The 16,845-nt window shown below is 36.7% G+C and overlaps 1 protein-coding gene across 1 annotated transcript in view; it reads right to left on the bottom strand.

Annotated features, from left to right (window-relative positions):
- Positions 1–1,151: 1,151 nt before the first annotated feature.
- The window catches only part of LOC306851647 (zinc finger and BTB domain-containing protein 16-A-like), a 57,201-nt gene continuing 41,507 nt past the window's right edge, over positions 1,152–16,845 (bottom strand). The window contains exons 5-7 of the mRNA XM_079388051.1: positions 13,953–14,123; positions 7,517–7,684; positions 1,152–5,858 (exon numbers count right to left, since the gene is read on the bottom strand). Coding sequence (XP_079244177.1) covers positions 5,629–5,858; positions 7,517–7,684; positions 13,953–14,123 — 569 coding nt within the window. The 3' untranslated portion in view covers positions 1,152–5,628. The remainder of the gene's footprint in view (positions 5,859–7,516; positions 7,685–13,952; positions 14,124–16,845) is intronic.

The raw sequence follows: 16,845 nt of genomic DNA, 5'->3' as shown, positions 1-16,845 counted from the left end.
AAATGTTAGAATTGTGTTGATGTCCCAATATTTATGGACCTGACTGTAATATTTGCATTATAGAGAACTTAATATTGTCTCTCATCAAAACCAATAACTGCACTGATAGTTGACTTTAGAAATCAATGGTGCAATAGTGCACATGAAAGCTATCAGTGGCAACTGGTGAAAAAAAGAGAATAGAAACAGATTTGATCCCTGTAATTGGAAATTATGTAGAGTGTTTCTCAAAGCAATTATATTAAAAATCTTTTGCAATGAATTCACTCTTCTTTTTTTTTTTGAGTATGCCATGAGTATGTTAAGCAAATTGTCATTGAAAAGATGTGCTTAACCAACTTCTCACGTCAAATTATATATTATATAAGCTATTAATAGTTTATATTATTTATTATTTTTTAATATAGTTTTATATATTTAAATAGCTTATTTTATATATATATATATATATATATACATATATAAACTATTATATAAGTGGTTTTATTTGCTATTTGCTTTGTAATTTTTCACAAAATTTCTCTGAACATGAATTAAAACTGTCAATTGTATTTTACATTTACAATGAACATCAAACAGCTATATTTAAAATAAGATTTTTTTTGCAAGTTTAGCTAAAATGAAGTTGTCACAGAGTAATTGCTATTAGTTTATAATCAAATTTTAGTAACTGTTAAACACATATTTTTGATAAAAAATGTTTGAGCTGTATTTCTTACAATTCTTACAATGAAAAGGTTGACTAGTTTTTCATTTTAGTTTATTAATTTTATTTAAGATGTATTTTATCTAACATCTAAGAACAACCAAGCAAAAACATGGGAATCTCTAATATTTCCTAAAATATCCATCATGGGAAACCAAAATGTAGGCTATCATACACTGAACAACATCAATTTTCACTCTTGTAAATTTTACTATTAATTACAAAGAAATGACAAGTAATGTCTTTGTTAATGTTGGTTTTAGTACATCAAGTTGCCACTAGAGAGCGTAATCACCAAATACATCTATAGAGGCCCTTAAACCCAACATTCCTGTACTATTAATGAAACAAAAATGATCATATCCCCTGCCCCATCCCTTGCTAAAAAAGGAACAATTCTCACACAGTAAGCGACGAATGGTGAAAAAATACTCTCAGTCTCATGACATTTCTGTTACAAGTTTATTTTAGAACACTGACGTATACAGAGATGTGTCTGAACCCACATAGAGAAGGGAAAAGGAATCTACACCTCTATCTGCAGCATCAAAATCACCACACAGTGCTTCAAAACAGCATCTCTATGCTGAAACAAAGAGAAGAACAAAAACCCTACAAGGCTATAATACAAAATTTATGCACAAAACAAAGTAACAATAATTGGGCACCTTTTAAAAGTTACACAAACAACTGGTGCTGAGGTAGACAATACAATAAAGTAAAACACGACGAATGTAAAACCATTTCGACACCAAGAACACGATCTTGTCACTAGAACAAGGCAAATGGAGCGAAAATGGCCGTTTGGTCCCACGTGGATCTTCAGTCCGAGTTTTAATTTGTGTAACGATGGCACAAATATGGGCGCACTGAGTGACATGGCTACTTCCTGTCTGAAAGCAAAGTAAAACACAGTGATACAGCGGCAGGGATGACAAGTTTTCACTTAAATGCTGACCTGTAGATTTATTGCTTGTGGCGACCGAAAAAGGGGTTACAAAACTAAACGTAGTATCCATAATGACAAAGAAAGTGTAGGTGTTTATCCTAAAACTGATATCTGTGATGATCTGTGAGTAAAGTGAAGGCATCCCTGATTGCCTAAGAGCACAGTTCATATCAAGGTGACTTTGCATAAAGACACAAAAACAGGGCAGAAGATGTATCAAATTGTTTACAGGGTGTCTGTCAGAGCACCTCTTTGTTGCTAACCGGTGCATGTATTTAACACTGAAGAAGTCGACCACATTGACTCACACTGCACACACAAGGACCAGTACAGACCGTATAGGTGACTCTAATCTTACAGTTAGCGGTGAACACGATACAAACACACAGATACAGCTTTACTTTTCATGTCTTACAGGTCGCTTGTGCTCCTTGACCTACAGCTCTTGGCATTAGTTCACTCACAGTCATTTTACACTCAAAATGTGGAATCATCAACATCATCATCATCATCATGACACCCAGCAGCAATGACTACAATATGTTTTTACAAACATCTACTACTTATATATGTTTAACATTGTAAAATAAGCACAAGAAAACTATTTTCCACACAAATCAAGAACAAGCACAAATGCAAAAGATACTGTAAAAATATTTGCCTCACTCAAAACGAACAAAAAAAGAACAGGGGTCGCACATTAATACAAAAATACAACATATTCCCTTATCAAAGTGCCGCGTTTGGCTCTTGTCGAGAGATTTATTTTCACAGAAAATCACCTATTCGTTTTTGTTTTCTCTAGCGAACTTTTCAACGTAACTGCACGCATCGGTACCCGCATCTCTGATGACTTACCGCTTGAATAATTTTCACATAAAAACATCATTTTTAATCACATTGTTTCAAGTTTATCCCCTCAAGTATCTAATAACTAAACATTTTCTCTACGCTGTTCTAAAATCATCTAGAATGTATGCATCTACCCTTTCAGGCTGAATATGTTTCATCATAAGGAGTGTAAATATAATGACGAATAAACTGGGTTGTTTTTTTTTTCTTCTAGTAAATGGAAACGTGAGAGTGGGTGTAAATGAAAATGCTAGTTACAAGCAAAACAAAAGTGTGCTTTTGCTTTAGTGCAAAACTTAGAGCAGAGTAGAGGTAGCCCTGAAACAGATGGCCAAGAGGCAGATATGCACACTAGTACTATGCTTAATGCTAAAATACCACTGAATAATTCACAGACCCAGACGGATTCAGCATTTAAGTTGTGGTCACATTAGCAAATTTCAGAATCATTTCATAAGCAAAAAAAAAAGGTCCATTGTCAATTCTGTAGTGATGGGTGAATTTTATTTGAATGCAAGTTACTTGTATGAAAACGTATGATTTTTAGAGAATAAACGTAAGCATGAAGGTCTATAAAATGTTCGTCCAGTCACATCCCTCGGTCCGAGGACTATGATAGGCTATCCTATGTATTTGCATACCTTCACACACCCTGTTTGTGCAGACATGATACGTCATCAGCGCATTCCATTACGCTATTGCAGACTGAGCGAGAATGGAAGGTGTTATTATTCTAATATTATGCTCTTTGTACTGTAATGTTTTCTAACCGGTGAATGAGACACGAGTAAATCTGACAGCATTGCATTCAACCCTGCACCAAAGCCGTCTCTCATCGTGTCGCAGGTTAGCCTTTGGTCTGCCTGTGCGTGTTCATGTGATTTGGAGGAGGCGTGGCTTTGGAGAGTGATTTGCAGGGAGGGTGGGATCTTATGTTTTCAAAGCTAGCTTGCTATTGCTAGCCTCTCCGAAATCGCCTACCTTACTTTTAAACTCGTTGTGAAATCTGTGGAAATGTTTCACTCTCATATGACATTCCTGATCATTTGGATTTCTTTTGCAGTGACTGGATTTCCAATCTGATCTCATGAGAAAAGGTCATTCTTTTTGTGTATCTCTTGATGTGATTCATATGAAAATGTGCGATTAAAAAAAAAATTATGAATTTCAACCTGTTGCGAAATCTGCGAAAATGAAAATCTTTCGCCTTCATCTAAAACTCCTGATCTTGTTGATTCCTATTGAAATGACGGGATTTCTAACCTGATCTCATGAGGAAAGGCAACTATTTTACAAGGTGGTGATTTCATATGTGTATGATGTAGGCTAATTCATATGAAAATGTGTGATTTTTAAAAATAATGATGAATTTGAACCCGTTGCGAAATCTGCAAGAATTCACCCTTATGTAAAATTCCTGAACATGCTGATTTGAAAAGACTGGATTTCCAAACTATTTGTAACTATTGTATGAGGAGGTGGTTTTTATGAATTTGTACAAAAATACGTAAGCGTGAAGGTCCACCCCTAAACTTAACCGTCAATGGGGCGTAAGCAGAGAGTACAAAAAGTATAAATGAGATTGTACAAATTTACACCAATTGGTAACCAATTTGCCAAAACATAAAATAGTTGGCATGAGTTAGTACTGCGATTTTTAAATTTCTCTCGGATTCCATCTGGGCCTGATAATGTGGCATTCTAAATGCATTGTACAGCTTTTAAACAGCTTTTAAACAAAGCTCAGCAGGAAATGAGAGACAAAGACTAGTACAAATATAAATCTAGCATGTGAGGTAACAAAATTAGGCAATTCAAGTAAAATGTTTGAACAGAGATGACAGAACACAAACTACAACGGCGAGCTAACTATAGCAGAAGACTGCAGAAACATATAATGCATCGTGTTTTTAAATGTAAAAAATAATCTCTTTTTAATTCAGAAACTGATTTATGAGTATGATATTAACATTTCATGAGACTAAAATGCCTGCAATGCCTGAAAACTACGATTTCGTCAGGTTACCATGTGAACATAAAAAATTAAATCAACTGACATGCTGTATTATTTGGTGTGAAAGTGACTGAAATGAAAGCAAATCACAGATATTCACTTCTCTGGCTTCGTCTGAATGCACTAAATGCAGAAATGGTGCTGAAAACAACAAAAAACGGGCCTCTGAAACTCGGAAAGTGCACAGTGTAGTTATTTAAGGTTGAATAAATGTCCCTGAACATCCACTACAGTTGCTTGGCAGCACAATTTGGATGTACCACTGAGAAAAGCTGTTTTGTTAAGCACTTTATTACGCTTTAAAGAAAATGACTAATGGGTCCAACCCTGTGCATTTCCTCGCATGTATTTATAAAAAAAAAAAACATGAAAATTGAGGACTAGAGAGCCTAATAATGAACTTAAGGGAGCAATTTACTAAAAAAGGGCATAATTTCATTCGCTAATGTGTTTAGCTCCTCTATTTCATTGTGTGTGTGAGTTTTCAGCTTTGGTCCATGTTCTCAGAATAGCTCCATTAAGACCCCATGAAATCAAAATAGGAGGCTTTGAGTCCACGAATGTCAGCTCTGAGGTTGCTAGCGTATTCTAAATGTTGACCTTTTAATGGATATGCATTTAAAATTATGGTTGTGATGTAACTAAAGCCTACTGGATTATCCCTATGACATTCCCACCTCTTGGAGATTTTATGGGGTCTTGAAAATCTATGGCTTATGTGTTGTCCATGGAGAAAAAAATTACGGGAATCCTTATTTGAATGAAACATTACAAGTATGATCATGCAGTGAATTTCTCCAATCAACAGGGTGGAATGCAGAAAAATGGATTCTCGTCATAGTGGTGGACTGTACTACCACTTTCTCAAAATTCACATCCCTTAATCACATATAACATTTCCATTTCATAAACATTTGTGAGTGCAGTTATATCCTAAAAATGTGCACAAATGCATGTCACAAACAAAAGGTCAAAAAAATCCACATCACATTTCATCACTTTGACCATGCCCCCTCACCGTCTTTGGCCTGGACCAAAAGCAAACCTTCAGGTGAATTGTCCTTGGGCGCATCTTGCCACTTTCTCATTCGCTTTTGTCGGGCCGTCTCACACGTAGCAGAGGTACAGGTAGGTCTTCTCTATCCTCCAGTCTGGGGGCACGTCTTCGGGCTTGTGGGTCTTCATGTGCTTCTGCATGGACGAGAGGCTGGGGCAGTACTCCTGGCAGATTGTGCACTGGTAGGGCGAAGCGCCGTTGTGGGTACGCAGGTGTTTGATCATGGCGGAGTAGTCCCGAGAGCGCTGGTGGCACAGCTTGCACTCAAACGGCTTCTCACCTGTGGAGAACAAGTACAGAACATTTCAAACTTCCAGTAATGTGAAAATGACAGAAACAGCTGTGTTGATTAAAGACAGCATGAAATGGGAATCACAGCTCATTTTATTCCATAATGTGATGGATAATGTTCAAATTTATTCCAGGGCAATTATTGTTAACTAAAAGAAAAACTAAAATCATTAAAAAAACATTTTTATTACTTTAAATAAAATAAACAACCTGTAGAAATAAATAAAATAAATAGTAACTGAAAAAAACAAACAAAAAAAACTATTAAAACAAAAATACACAACAAAACTACTTAATTTATTTCATTATGTAAATGTTAACTGAAATAAAAATATATAAAAAAAACCTTAAACTTATTTTATTTCAGCTAGTTGAACATTTCACATTTACATTTCGTTTAGTAACTGGTAATAAAATAACTAAATATAAACTAATAACTATATATAATATAAAAATAATGAAATGATAAAAATTAATAAAACTAATTAAAATGAAAAGTACTAAAAATTAAAACAAAATATACAAATAAGATCTAATTAAAAATACAACTAATAAAAAACCTTTTAAGCAGTTCCCTTTATGTACCATTTCTTAGAAAATGTTAAAATAAATTGAATAAAGATAAAAATATATGAAACTGCCTCACTGCTTATTATTTGAAAAAAAAAAACAAAAAAAAAACGTTTATGTCTCAGAGAAACCCCTGCAGACACTCAAAATTGAGACAAGGTCAAATATCAGACAATCTGACCTTTTCATAATATTCATAATTCATGATATTTGTAAAACATACTTTTTACCTTGAGAAATATATTTAAAATCTTAATAATTGAAAAAATAAATGATGGTTAATAAAAAAAAAAAAAAAAAAAAAGACTGATGAAAGAATAGCAACAGGTCCAAGATTTCCCATACTAGCTCTGCTTCCTGTCTGATAAGGTGGAGTTAAGCTGCCACCTGCTGTCCAGGACGGGAACGACAGATGTCTAGATTCGTGGGTGTGCAACCTGCCACTGAGCACAGCAAACCGAGTATTGATCTGCCATTGACAGCAAGTGTAAATGTCAGTGATTCTCCGGCTGGTTTTGTGAAGGTGCAGTGGCCTTTCAGCCGAGAGTTTCTGCTCTTGTTATCTTCACCTGCCCGGTCTCGTGGCCGCAGCCCCGCTTGACACAAAGACAGCAATTATTTGACAGGCCTGCTGATAGGTTTGCTTTAGCAGCTGCCTTATTGAGGGCCAGAGAGCAGCAGCAATCAGCCTGTAATTCCAGTTCAGCCGAAAGATTTAATATGCCACCGTGGCGAGACCACGACAGAACAAAATAGACAGAAGGAATTTAATCTAGCGTGGACCTGAAAATGTCAAGATCTGAATTCTTTGGTGTAAAACTGCGGTCCTGTAGCCTAATACAATTCATTTATCATTTTATAAAGCTGTTGCCTTGTTTTATTATATCATATTTGCTAGAAGGCACCACGCTGGCTCAGCCGTGTCAAAGATCTCCAACCTGGAAGAGCAGGTCAATGTGTTCTTGGTGTGTATCTATTAACCTGTGAGCTTCTACGGCTTTGGGAATCACTGTTGGAGTGAAGTGGTTATCAGATGAGGTGAGATGCTGTAACAGCTTTGGAATGAATGTGGCTGACCTGTGTGGACGCGGTAGTGGGTCTCCAGCTGGTGCTTGAGGCTGAACTTCTTGCCACACCCGTTACATTCATAAGGCTTCTCTCCGGTGTGGATGCGCTTGTGACCCTTCAGAGTGCTCTCGTCACGGAAGCAGCTCCCGCAGAACTCGCACTCGAACGGGTGGTCACCTGTCGTGCAGAGAGACAACGATAAAGTTATTAATACAGTATGAATGCATTTTTTTAATGGAAGATTCTAGAAAGAATTTGATTGGAGAACAAGCCGTTTCTAGCACTGCTTTTCAGTAGAAGAGAATGGGAATGAATAATAAATATAACAGAGAGCAGGACCAGTGTAGTGTGATTCATGATTAAATGACTCTCATGAGCCAGTTCTTTTTAGTGAATCATAACCATACTGTGCTACCAGTGTAGTTTGATTCAAGAACACATGATGCTTATGAGTTGGTTCTTTTTAATGAATCAAAAACAGTGCGGCCCTCTCTTTTTATATGTATTATTTTGATTACCATTTTACTTTATTATTGTAGAGTAAAATGTTTTGTTTCATGGAAGGTCATGGACTTTGTTGTATATAACTTATTTATACTTTTTCTTTCTCTTTTGTGTTAGTGTTTATGGGCAAATGTTTATCACAAAAAAAAAAAAAAAAACTAAAATAATCAGTCTGAAATACTCGTCTGAATAATTTACAGAATTAGCAAGAGATTAGCATTTTTTCACAAGAAAAAATGGACAATGATCAATTACATTAAATCAGAACTGAATCAAACAAAAAAAAATATTTGATCCCCCACTGATTTTGTAAGAAATTATCAGTCTATAATTTTATTTAAATTTGAAGAGTGAGAAACAAAAAAATCCAGAAAAATACATTTCAAAAAAGTAATAAATTGATTTGCATTTTAACGAGTCAAATAAGTATTTGATCCCCTATCAATCAGCAAGATTTCTGGCTCCCGGGTGTCTTTTATACAGGTAAGGAGCTGAGATTAGGAGCACTCTCTTAAAGGGATTGCTCCTAATCTCAGTTTATTACCTGTATAAAAGACACCCATCCAAAAAAGCAATCAATCAATCAGATTCCAAACTCTCCACCATGGCCAAGACCAAAGAGCTGTCCAAGGATGTCAGGGAGAAGACTGTAGACCTACACAAGGCTGGAATGGGCTTCAAGACCATCGCCAAGCAGCTTGGTGAGAAGGTGACAACAGTTGGTGCGATTGAGGATCCAATGGCGTTACGAAGTTTTACTGACAAGCTCTTTTTAATGATTGGTATTGGTTAAACATTTTAAAACCCTCTGATTTAAAATAATGATGAATTATAATACAGATATGAAGTATGGATAATTTTTCACGGCACACCTGACTGGGCTAAGGCAGGGCCGACGCCAAGGGGGGGCATTCGCGGGCCATGCCCCCCAAACGAGTTACTGTGCTTCCACTTTCCATCCTCTCCCCTCCTTGCTGAACGTGATCGATTTCAAAAGCAAAAGTGAAACCAATAAAACAGCGCACATAAGAAAGCGATTGCATGCTTTAGAGAGCATCAGCGACTGCACGCAATCACAGATTGCACGCCCCCCCCCCCCCCCCAACACACACACACACACACACACACACACACGTGATTTGTGCCCCCCCTGGAAATTCAAATGCCCTCCTGATGGAGGTGCCCTGGCGCCGGCTCTGCAATGACCCAAAACACACGACCAATGCAACAAAGGAGTGGCTCAAGAAGAAGCACATTAAGGTCCTGGAGTGGTCTAGCCAGTCAAAATCCCTTTGTCCCACTGAGATGTGTGCAAACCTGGTGGCCAACTACAAGAAACATCTGACCTCTGTGATTGCCAACAAGGGTTTTGCCACCAAGTACTAAGTCATGTTTTGCGAAGGGATCAAATGCTTATTTGACTCAATAAAATGCAAATCAATTTATAACTTTTTTGAAATGCGTTATTCTGGATTTCTTTGTTGTTAAAATAAGCCTACCATTAAAATTATAGACTGATCATTTCTTTGACAGTTGGCAAACATACAAAATCAGCTGGGGATCAAATCATTTTTTTCCCCACTGTACACTATTATAGTCTTCATTAATATTTTGAATGATACACACATGCACACATATACATATATGTAAACTGAATACAAAATAAAAACTCAATATATTCAGTTTTCATTTTAGTTTAAGTTTTTTTTTATCATTATTATTCATTTTTATTAGTATAATTTGTATTAATTTCAGTTGTAGTTGTAATTTTAATACTTTAAATTGATTTTATTTGAGTTAGCTGCCAAGGCAACTTTGCAAATTTTTAAGTTACATTTTAAATTGTACATTTTCTTCTAGTATTGGAATATTTTTAAATTAAATTATATCAAATAATAAAAACTATTTTTACCACAATACCACAATCACAAAGGAAACACAACAAACTGAATCAAATCAGAAGCTTCCTATGAACAGGACAGAATATTTATTGATAACCTGCTCTATTTGTACATGCTTTATCTCTAGTTAAAGCTGTTTGTTAGGTGTTCCAAACTGGTTTAGTTGGTTGACTGGTTGCACTCCTAGATGGTGGGGTCTAAAAATGACATGTTTGAGCTGCTCAACCACATTTCAAAACATAGCTTGAACTTGTTAACCACCTTAGTCTGGTATGACCTGGATTTTCTAGTCAATCCCTGTTAAACAAGATGACTAAGATTTCCTTAGTGATCACAAAGAGCTGTTGTATCGACACAGCTTGTAAATAAAAACAGGCAGAGAGTTGCGCTCAGATGACAGAGTTATTAATATCGAGTAAACATCACAAGGTGCTGAAAGGGAATTATCCAGCACATCTCTCTCTGTCGGCTGTTCTAATGTCAGTGATCAGTACCAGTCTGATATTTGGTGATTTCAAACGCCGGCCGATTGCTAATTGCTTTTCCGCTCTGACTAACAGCCCCTCATATCATCTCCTCAGACAGCAGTGGCATATAACGCTCGCAATATTTAATACATTTCAGCCCAGGCGGCGTGGCTTTAAAGTCATCAGCGGTGACCTATGCTCTTCATTATCTCCCTGTCCAAGTGCTAGCCGTGCTCGGGAATAAATTGCATCTCTTGTTATGTTCCGTCATGCTCCAACTTAAACCCTCCTCTTAAGAGACAATGCGGAAAATCCCCGAGCACCTTCTCTAAGCCAATCACAACCTGCCATTCACATTCAAATACACTTCTGCCAGAGATGAATGGGTTTCTATCTGGACCGAGAGAAAAAAAAAGCAGACTGGGAGAGATGAGATCCCTAGTGAACAGATATGAGATGATAGATAGAGTGGCAGTCTTTATGCATCTGTATCAACTTATCCGATGCACCTTCTGAAAACCCTCCAACCTGTCTGTCATTAAAGTTAATTGCCCAGAGGCAGGCAGCAGGCAGGCCAGACTCGCAACACCACAGGCATGCTAATGCACTAACGCTGTCTACTGCGTGCGCATTCTGAACACATCACGGACTACACATTAGAGGAAATATCCACAGGTATCAGCTTCGGTGCGTTTCCACGTTTGAAAGTCTATTATTGTGCAGACAATGTCGAACTGGAAGTTAAACGCGGTGTCAAATGCACATGAAAGTGTTTATTGACGACAGTACATTTTAGGTTGCACACTACTGTTCCATAATAAATAAAAAGCAGCGAGTTTTACATAAGCATTGTTAAAAATTGAATAAGCCTGACAAAATGGCTTGAAAGTCAAGGCCGAACGACCTGCAGAGACTGTCTGCGCCATAAGCAATGTGAGCTTTGTGTTCTGTACCATCAAACACAGCTGTGAACATAGACAGCCGCCACTGTCTGCAAATGGCCTGGCAGTGAAATGGAGAGCGAACAGGAACGGCATATTAATGAGAACAGGCTACATGTGCAGAATGAAGAGAGGAGCAACTGGAGACGCACACAGCCCATTGTTTGATTTGCCCCTCACATTTTAAATAGAATGCAGATGGTATGAAATACACAGGTGGATGTTGCAGGAGCCCAGGTATTACTTATTGTGTTGGGGTAAATTACATCTAAGGTTCTTTTTATTTAGTAGTTATGATTCTGTTGTTGCATCATTTAATATTTGAGCTGGACAGACTAGTCGAGCTGATGATTGATGAATGCTGGTAGAATAATATCAATGTTGTTTACCAGCCAAAATGCTGATTAAAATGCTCTTTTTTTTCTGATGGCGCTGACTAACCAAGAGAGGCTTTTTGGTTAATCTAAGAACCCAGGTAGATACACTCTTATAAATAAAGGTTCTTTATTCACATTGATGGTTCTGTGAAGAACCTTTAACATACATGAAATCTTTCCATTCCACAAAAGATTCTGTATAGTGGAAAAAGTTTTTGGCAAGATTTTTGCAGTGTTCAAAACTGAAAGAGTATTTGGGAAACCAAAATTGGTACTTTTATGGCATTGCTGCAAAAACTATTATTTGGAACATAATAGCGTCCAAAACACAACATGTACTGATATGAACAGCTGTATGCTAATTGGATTTACATCTATATCTCAAAAAGATCTTTTTAATTTCACGCATTTTAAATAGCATTTTTGATTAAATAGAGAGCAAATTGTGACCTAAAAATTGCAACCAAAAGTCAGAGACAGTCAATATGACCTCAAATATTTCTCATTAAATTCTTCCAAAATTGATGTCTGTTTTCCACATAAATGTTATAGCTCTTGCTGTATGCAACAGTTGTCTCATTTCTTTCTGCTTTTTAATTTTAGTATAAACATCTTAAGACTGTTTATTTAAATGAAGTGCACCTAAGATCATCAATGAGTCTCCTAGTCTTTGGAAGGATTTCTAAATTGCCAAAATGACAGGGTTTTAGCTTTGTTTTCCTCTTTATATGTTCTTTACAGTTCTTATACAGTATATTTGCATTGCTTTGACCGTTCTCTGTAGATCCCATCTTATTGCACATCATGACTGGTCGATTATGTACAATGCCTGCATGTTGTTGGTCAGCCTATGTTTCAGGTATTACCTTAAACAAGTATGAAATCAATAGGAAAACCAAGGCAAAACCTGGACATTTTTGACCATTTAGAAATTAACTCTTGAGATGCTGTACAAACACCACAATTTCAGAAAGTTTATTCCCACAACTGCAAGCTGTTTAAAAACTCCTGCAATTCAAGTAAAGAGAAATCAGATTTTGCTTGTTGAAATAGCTACAGAAGTTGACATTTACTCAGACTCTGTTAGGAACGTCAGAATGTCCTTTCAGATGTTGTTCTGGAAAAACTCATGTACCCAGCGGTCTGTGGCGAGATGGAGTGCATACTTAAATGCCTCGACTCTTTAAAAAAACAACCTCACTTCATTTCTGGCCCCTCTTATCAAAAATTTACATGTTGAGTCTAGACTTCAACTGCCTCTGACAATCTTACTGGTATTTTAGGTCAGACAGCGAGAGCAAAAGCTAGAGAAAGATGCACTCTTGTAAGTAAATGGAGTAGGGGCAATTTTGTGCTCTTTCTGTTCACTGCCAGACCATACGGATTCAATCATCTCTGTTTGCCTATTTATGAAGGAAAAACAGAGATAACATGCTTGTACGAAGTACACTGATATAGTCTCTTCTAACAAACTGTAATGGATGTTGATTTATATTTATTCAATTTCTTGCAAATATTTGCATGAGCATATTTATATATTGTAATCTTACCTGTTGCAATGAAAATAATCTCAGTGCCACTTTACCAAACACCTAAATTTCCTCTGTTTGTCATAATTTTTGGGTCATTCGATAATTAAATTTTCACACTCAGAAATTATCATAATGTAGAATGGTAAAAAGGTCTGGTTTGACCTACTATCTGTAATAGAGGGGCTTGACTTAAGTTTAAAGTGTCCCTGAAGGAAACTATGAGAAGAAAGACGGAGCTGAGGTAGAAAAAGAAACAAAAGACTGTCAGAAGATAGTCTGAGCCTCAGATGGGCCGCCCACATACTATAGGGAGACCAAGCTTTGTTTACAAGTTAGCACACTGGAAGAAGTCACTGGATTGACAAAGTTTGAGAGGATTTTGACACTGAATATTAGTTTAAAGACATAATAGCCATTGGCACATACATTGACACCTTAAGTGTCAAATATTAGTCCCATTTCTGTCTAGGTGGTGGTTCCTTGGCATAAATGTGATGATATGTACCTGACTTTATCAATACTGAAAAATTTGGCTCGTCTGAGGACAAGAGGTCTATATAACCCTAGCATGAACATGTTCCTCCTGAACTGTTTGAAACTTTGCCACATCTCAGCTTGTGGCCCGCTTGCCCTTTCCTGAATTACATGGAGGTGTGAAGCTGTTAATGTGCTTTTAGATGACTCAGATATTGGCGGTGGGAGTGATATTCAGGTAAAGCTCACCTGTGTGCGAGCGGAGATGGCGTTTGAGCGCCGTGTGGCTCGGGAAGGTGTGTTCGCACTCGCTGCAGACGTAGCTGCGCATGCCGGCGTGAATCTCCATGTGCTGCTGCAAAGCCTTCTGGGTCTGGAAACGCTTCCCACATAGGAGACAAAACACTGCCATGTCTGAGCCTGAAGATGAGAGACAAAACGAAGGGGTTTAATTAGTGTTTAGTGCAAAGAATGCAGAATTTGGATTTCATCCATTTTGTTGTTAAGTACATTTTAGCAAAATGAACGAATAAGGCTATGTGTTTCATAATGGATGGGGTTGAAGAGACTTAGATGTATTGTCTTAGTTTCTCTTTTCCCCACAACAAAAAAAACAGTGCTTTCAGTATCTATGGCCAATCAATAATGTATCTTTCAAGTAAAGCTGTCTCTAATTTAAAATCTTTGTGAAAGCCCAGTGGTGGGCTCGTGAACAGCAGGCTGGGATTGACTTCTCACTCAATCAATCAGCATTTACGACAGAGCTCAGAGTAAAAAAAAGCATTAGTGCCTGAGCCACATAAAAATGAACCTCTACACTGACACACTGACAGCTCGTCTGTAATGTGAGTTTGGTGTAAATGTACTTAGACAAGTTGCCCGATTTCTCTTCCATTCTCTCCAAGTTTAAGAGCTGACATTGATTACAAAGGGCCATTCAGAGGCCAGAAGAAGATATCCAACCATGAAAACTTTTTGACTAAGATCAAAGATACAAAAATAACAAGTTTTATGACTATTGTTATAAAAAAAAAGAAAAAGAAATGTGCAAGAATGTAAAAAGAAAAAGAAACATTTCAGATTCTGCACTTTTTCTAGGTCACTAATAAAATGTAATGATCATGAACTCTTGCAAACATGGCAAGAAGTTCTTGGTTAAACAAAACAAAAAAAAAAACAGGGTTAGGGAATAATAATAATAATAATAATTGTTATTATTATTATTTGAAATACTTAAATTCATGAACATTTTTCAGGTGTCCTACCAGGTTGTTATGCTGAAATTATCTTTTGAACTGTATTCAATTCAAAATAATGCAACAAGGAAGCATTTTCATGGCCAGTCTAGCTCGAGGATAACAAAAAAAAAAAAAAAAAGAAGAAAAACATTCAAGGCAAATCTCTGTGAAATACTGCCGAAATACAAATGATGACACATTCTTGAGCTTCATTATATCAGACACATAACAGATATTTGTGTTGTCAACTCTTTTCAGAAGAAAAAAATAACAGAGGCAATCCAGCACGGACATAAATATATGAGACGACTGTGGTAAAGAAAGAGAAAGCATGAGGGGAAGAGGGAGAGGGAGCTTAGCTTCACTACTGTTTAATGTCCTTAGGAATAATTTACCTCTACAACTCCAACTATTTATACCATCACTCAGTTCCTCTGAGAGCATCCCCCTGCTTCTATTTTTCCTCATTCTTCTCTCTCTCTGTCTCCTTCTGTCTCCCTCGTTCTCTGTGTCTAGCTCCCAGCAGAGCTTTAATGGTTCTGAAGTGGCTGACAGAGTTGCTTAAGCCGGGTGAATAGGGCTGTTAATGGAGCCAGCTCCTTTCTCAGAGTGAGTGTCAGAGACTCTGCTCTCCTCAGCAGCTGCTCTGCTCTGTTTCCCACAGACTCCAGAGCTGCCCGTTACCCACACTACTTTTTTTTTTTTTTTACAAAAAAGTGTCTACTGTGTTTTCCAACACAAAGACATCAGGGCAAAATACAGAATTGAAACATCTCACTTTCAATTCATGAATGGAAATGTGAATTGAATTGCACTGCTCACAAGCTATAACATTTTAAATTGGAATTTAAATTGGAAATACAGGAAGAGGAATTTAGTCAAATGCTACTCAAACAGTAATACAGTTACGACAAGGGAAGTTTTGTGATCACATTTTGCAAAAAATATTAAATAGCATGACTATTTTCTACTTTGATAACAAAAAGAAATGTTTCTTGAGCAGTGAATCAGTATATTAGAATGATTTCTGAAGGATCATGTGACATTAAAGACTGGAGTAATGATGCTGAAAATTAAGCTTTTCATCACTGGTATAAATTATATTTTAAAATATATTCAAATAGATAGCAGTGATTTAAAATTATAATATTATTTCATAATATGACAGTATTTTTGATCAAATAAATGCAGCCTTGGTGAACAAGAGATTTGTTTCAAAAACACTGCACAATCCCCAATTTTTAACAGTGGTATACAAAAAAAAAAATGTTGAACAGTTAACATAAAAACGTATTTGTATTATATTAAATAATAATATAAGAATAAGAAAACTGTCAGTCCTCTGTCGTGTGTGTCATGTGTTCCCGCCTCATGTTTCCTTATTTGGTTTCTTTCCTGTCCTTGTTTAATGTGATTATTAGTTTATTCTGTCCAGCTGTGTTTGTCTAATTATCTATGATTATCCTGTGTATTTATAGTCCTGTCTGTTCAGTTTGATTTGGTCTGCTCTACTCGTTACTCCCCGGTGTTCCTGTCTGTGTCAGCCTTGCCTTGTCTTGCTGTTATTTTGAGCTTACATCCTCGTCTGCGTGTTCCTGTATCATCCTTGCTGTGTGCACCGTGACAAAAACAAAATATAATGATTTTTTTTGTAAATACAGCCTTCAGACTAATCAGAATCAAGTATTCCAGAGAGCCATCTCTTTTTTTTTGGTGCTTTTAAATATAAATATTAACTTAGTAAAACATAAAACTCAGAGAATATATACTATATGCTATGATATTAAATTTCAGAAATGAATAAAGGATAAAATGGAGGGGGAAATTTGAAGTTGGGTGGTTTAGTTCATTGTGCGGTGTGTGTGAATGGGGTCAGAGGTCAGGAGCGCAGAAGGCAGATGTGA

Source organism: Barbus barbus (assembly GCF_936440315.1).
Source record: "Barbus barbus genome assembly, chromosome: 31".
In the NCBI taxonomy this organism is placed as follows: Eukaryota; Metazoa; Chordata; class Actinopteri; order Cypriniformes; family Cyprinidae; genus Barbus; species Barbus barbus.
Note: the sequence above shows the minus strand (reverse complement) of the source record. Positions and strands in the feature narration are given on the sequence as shown.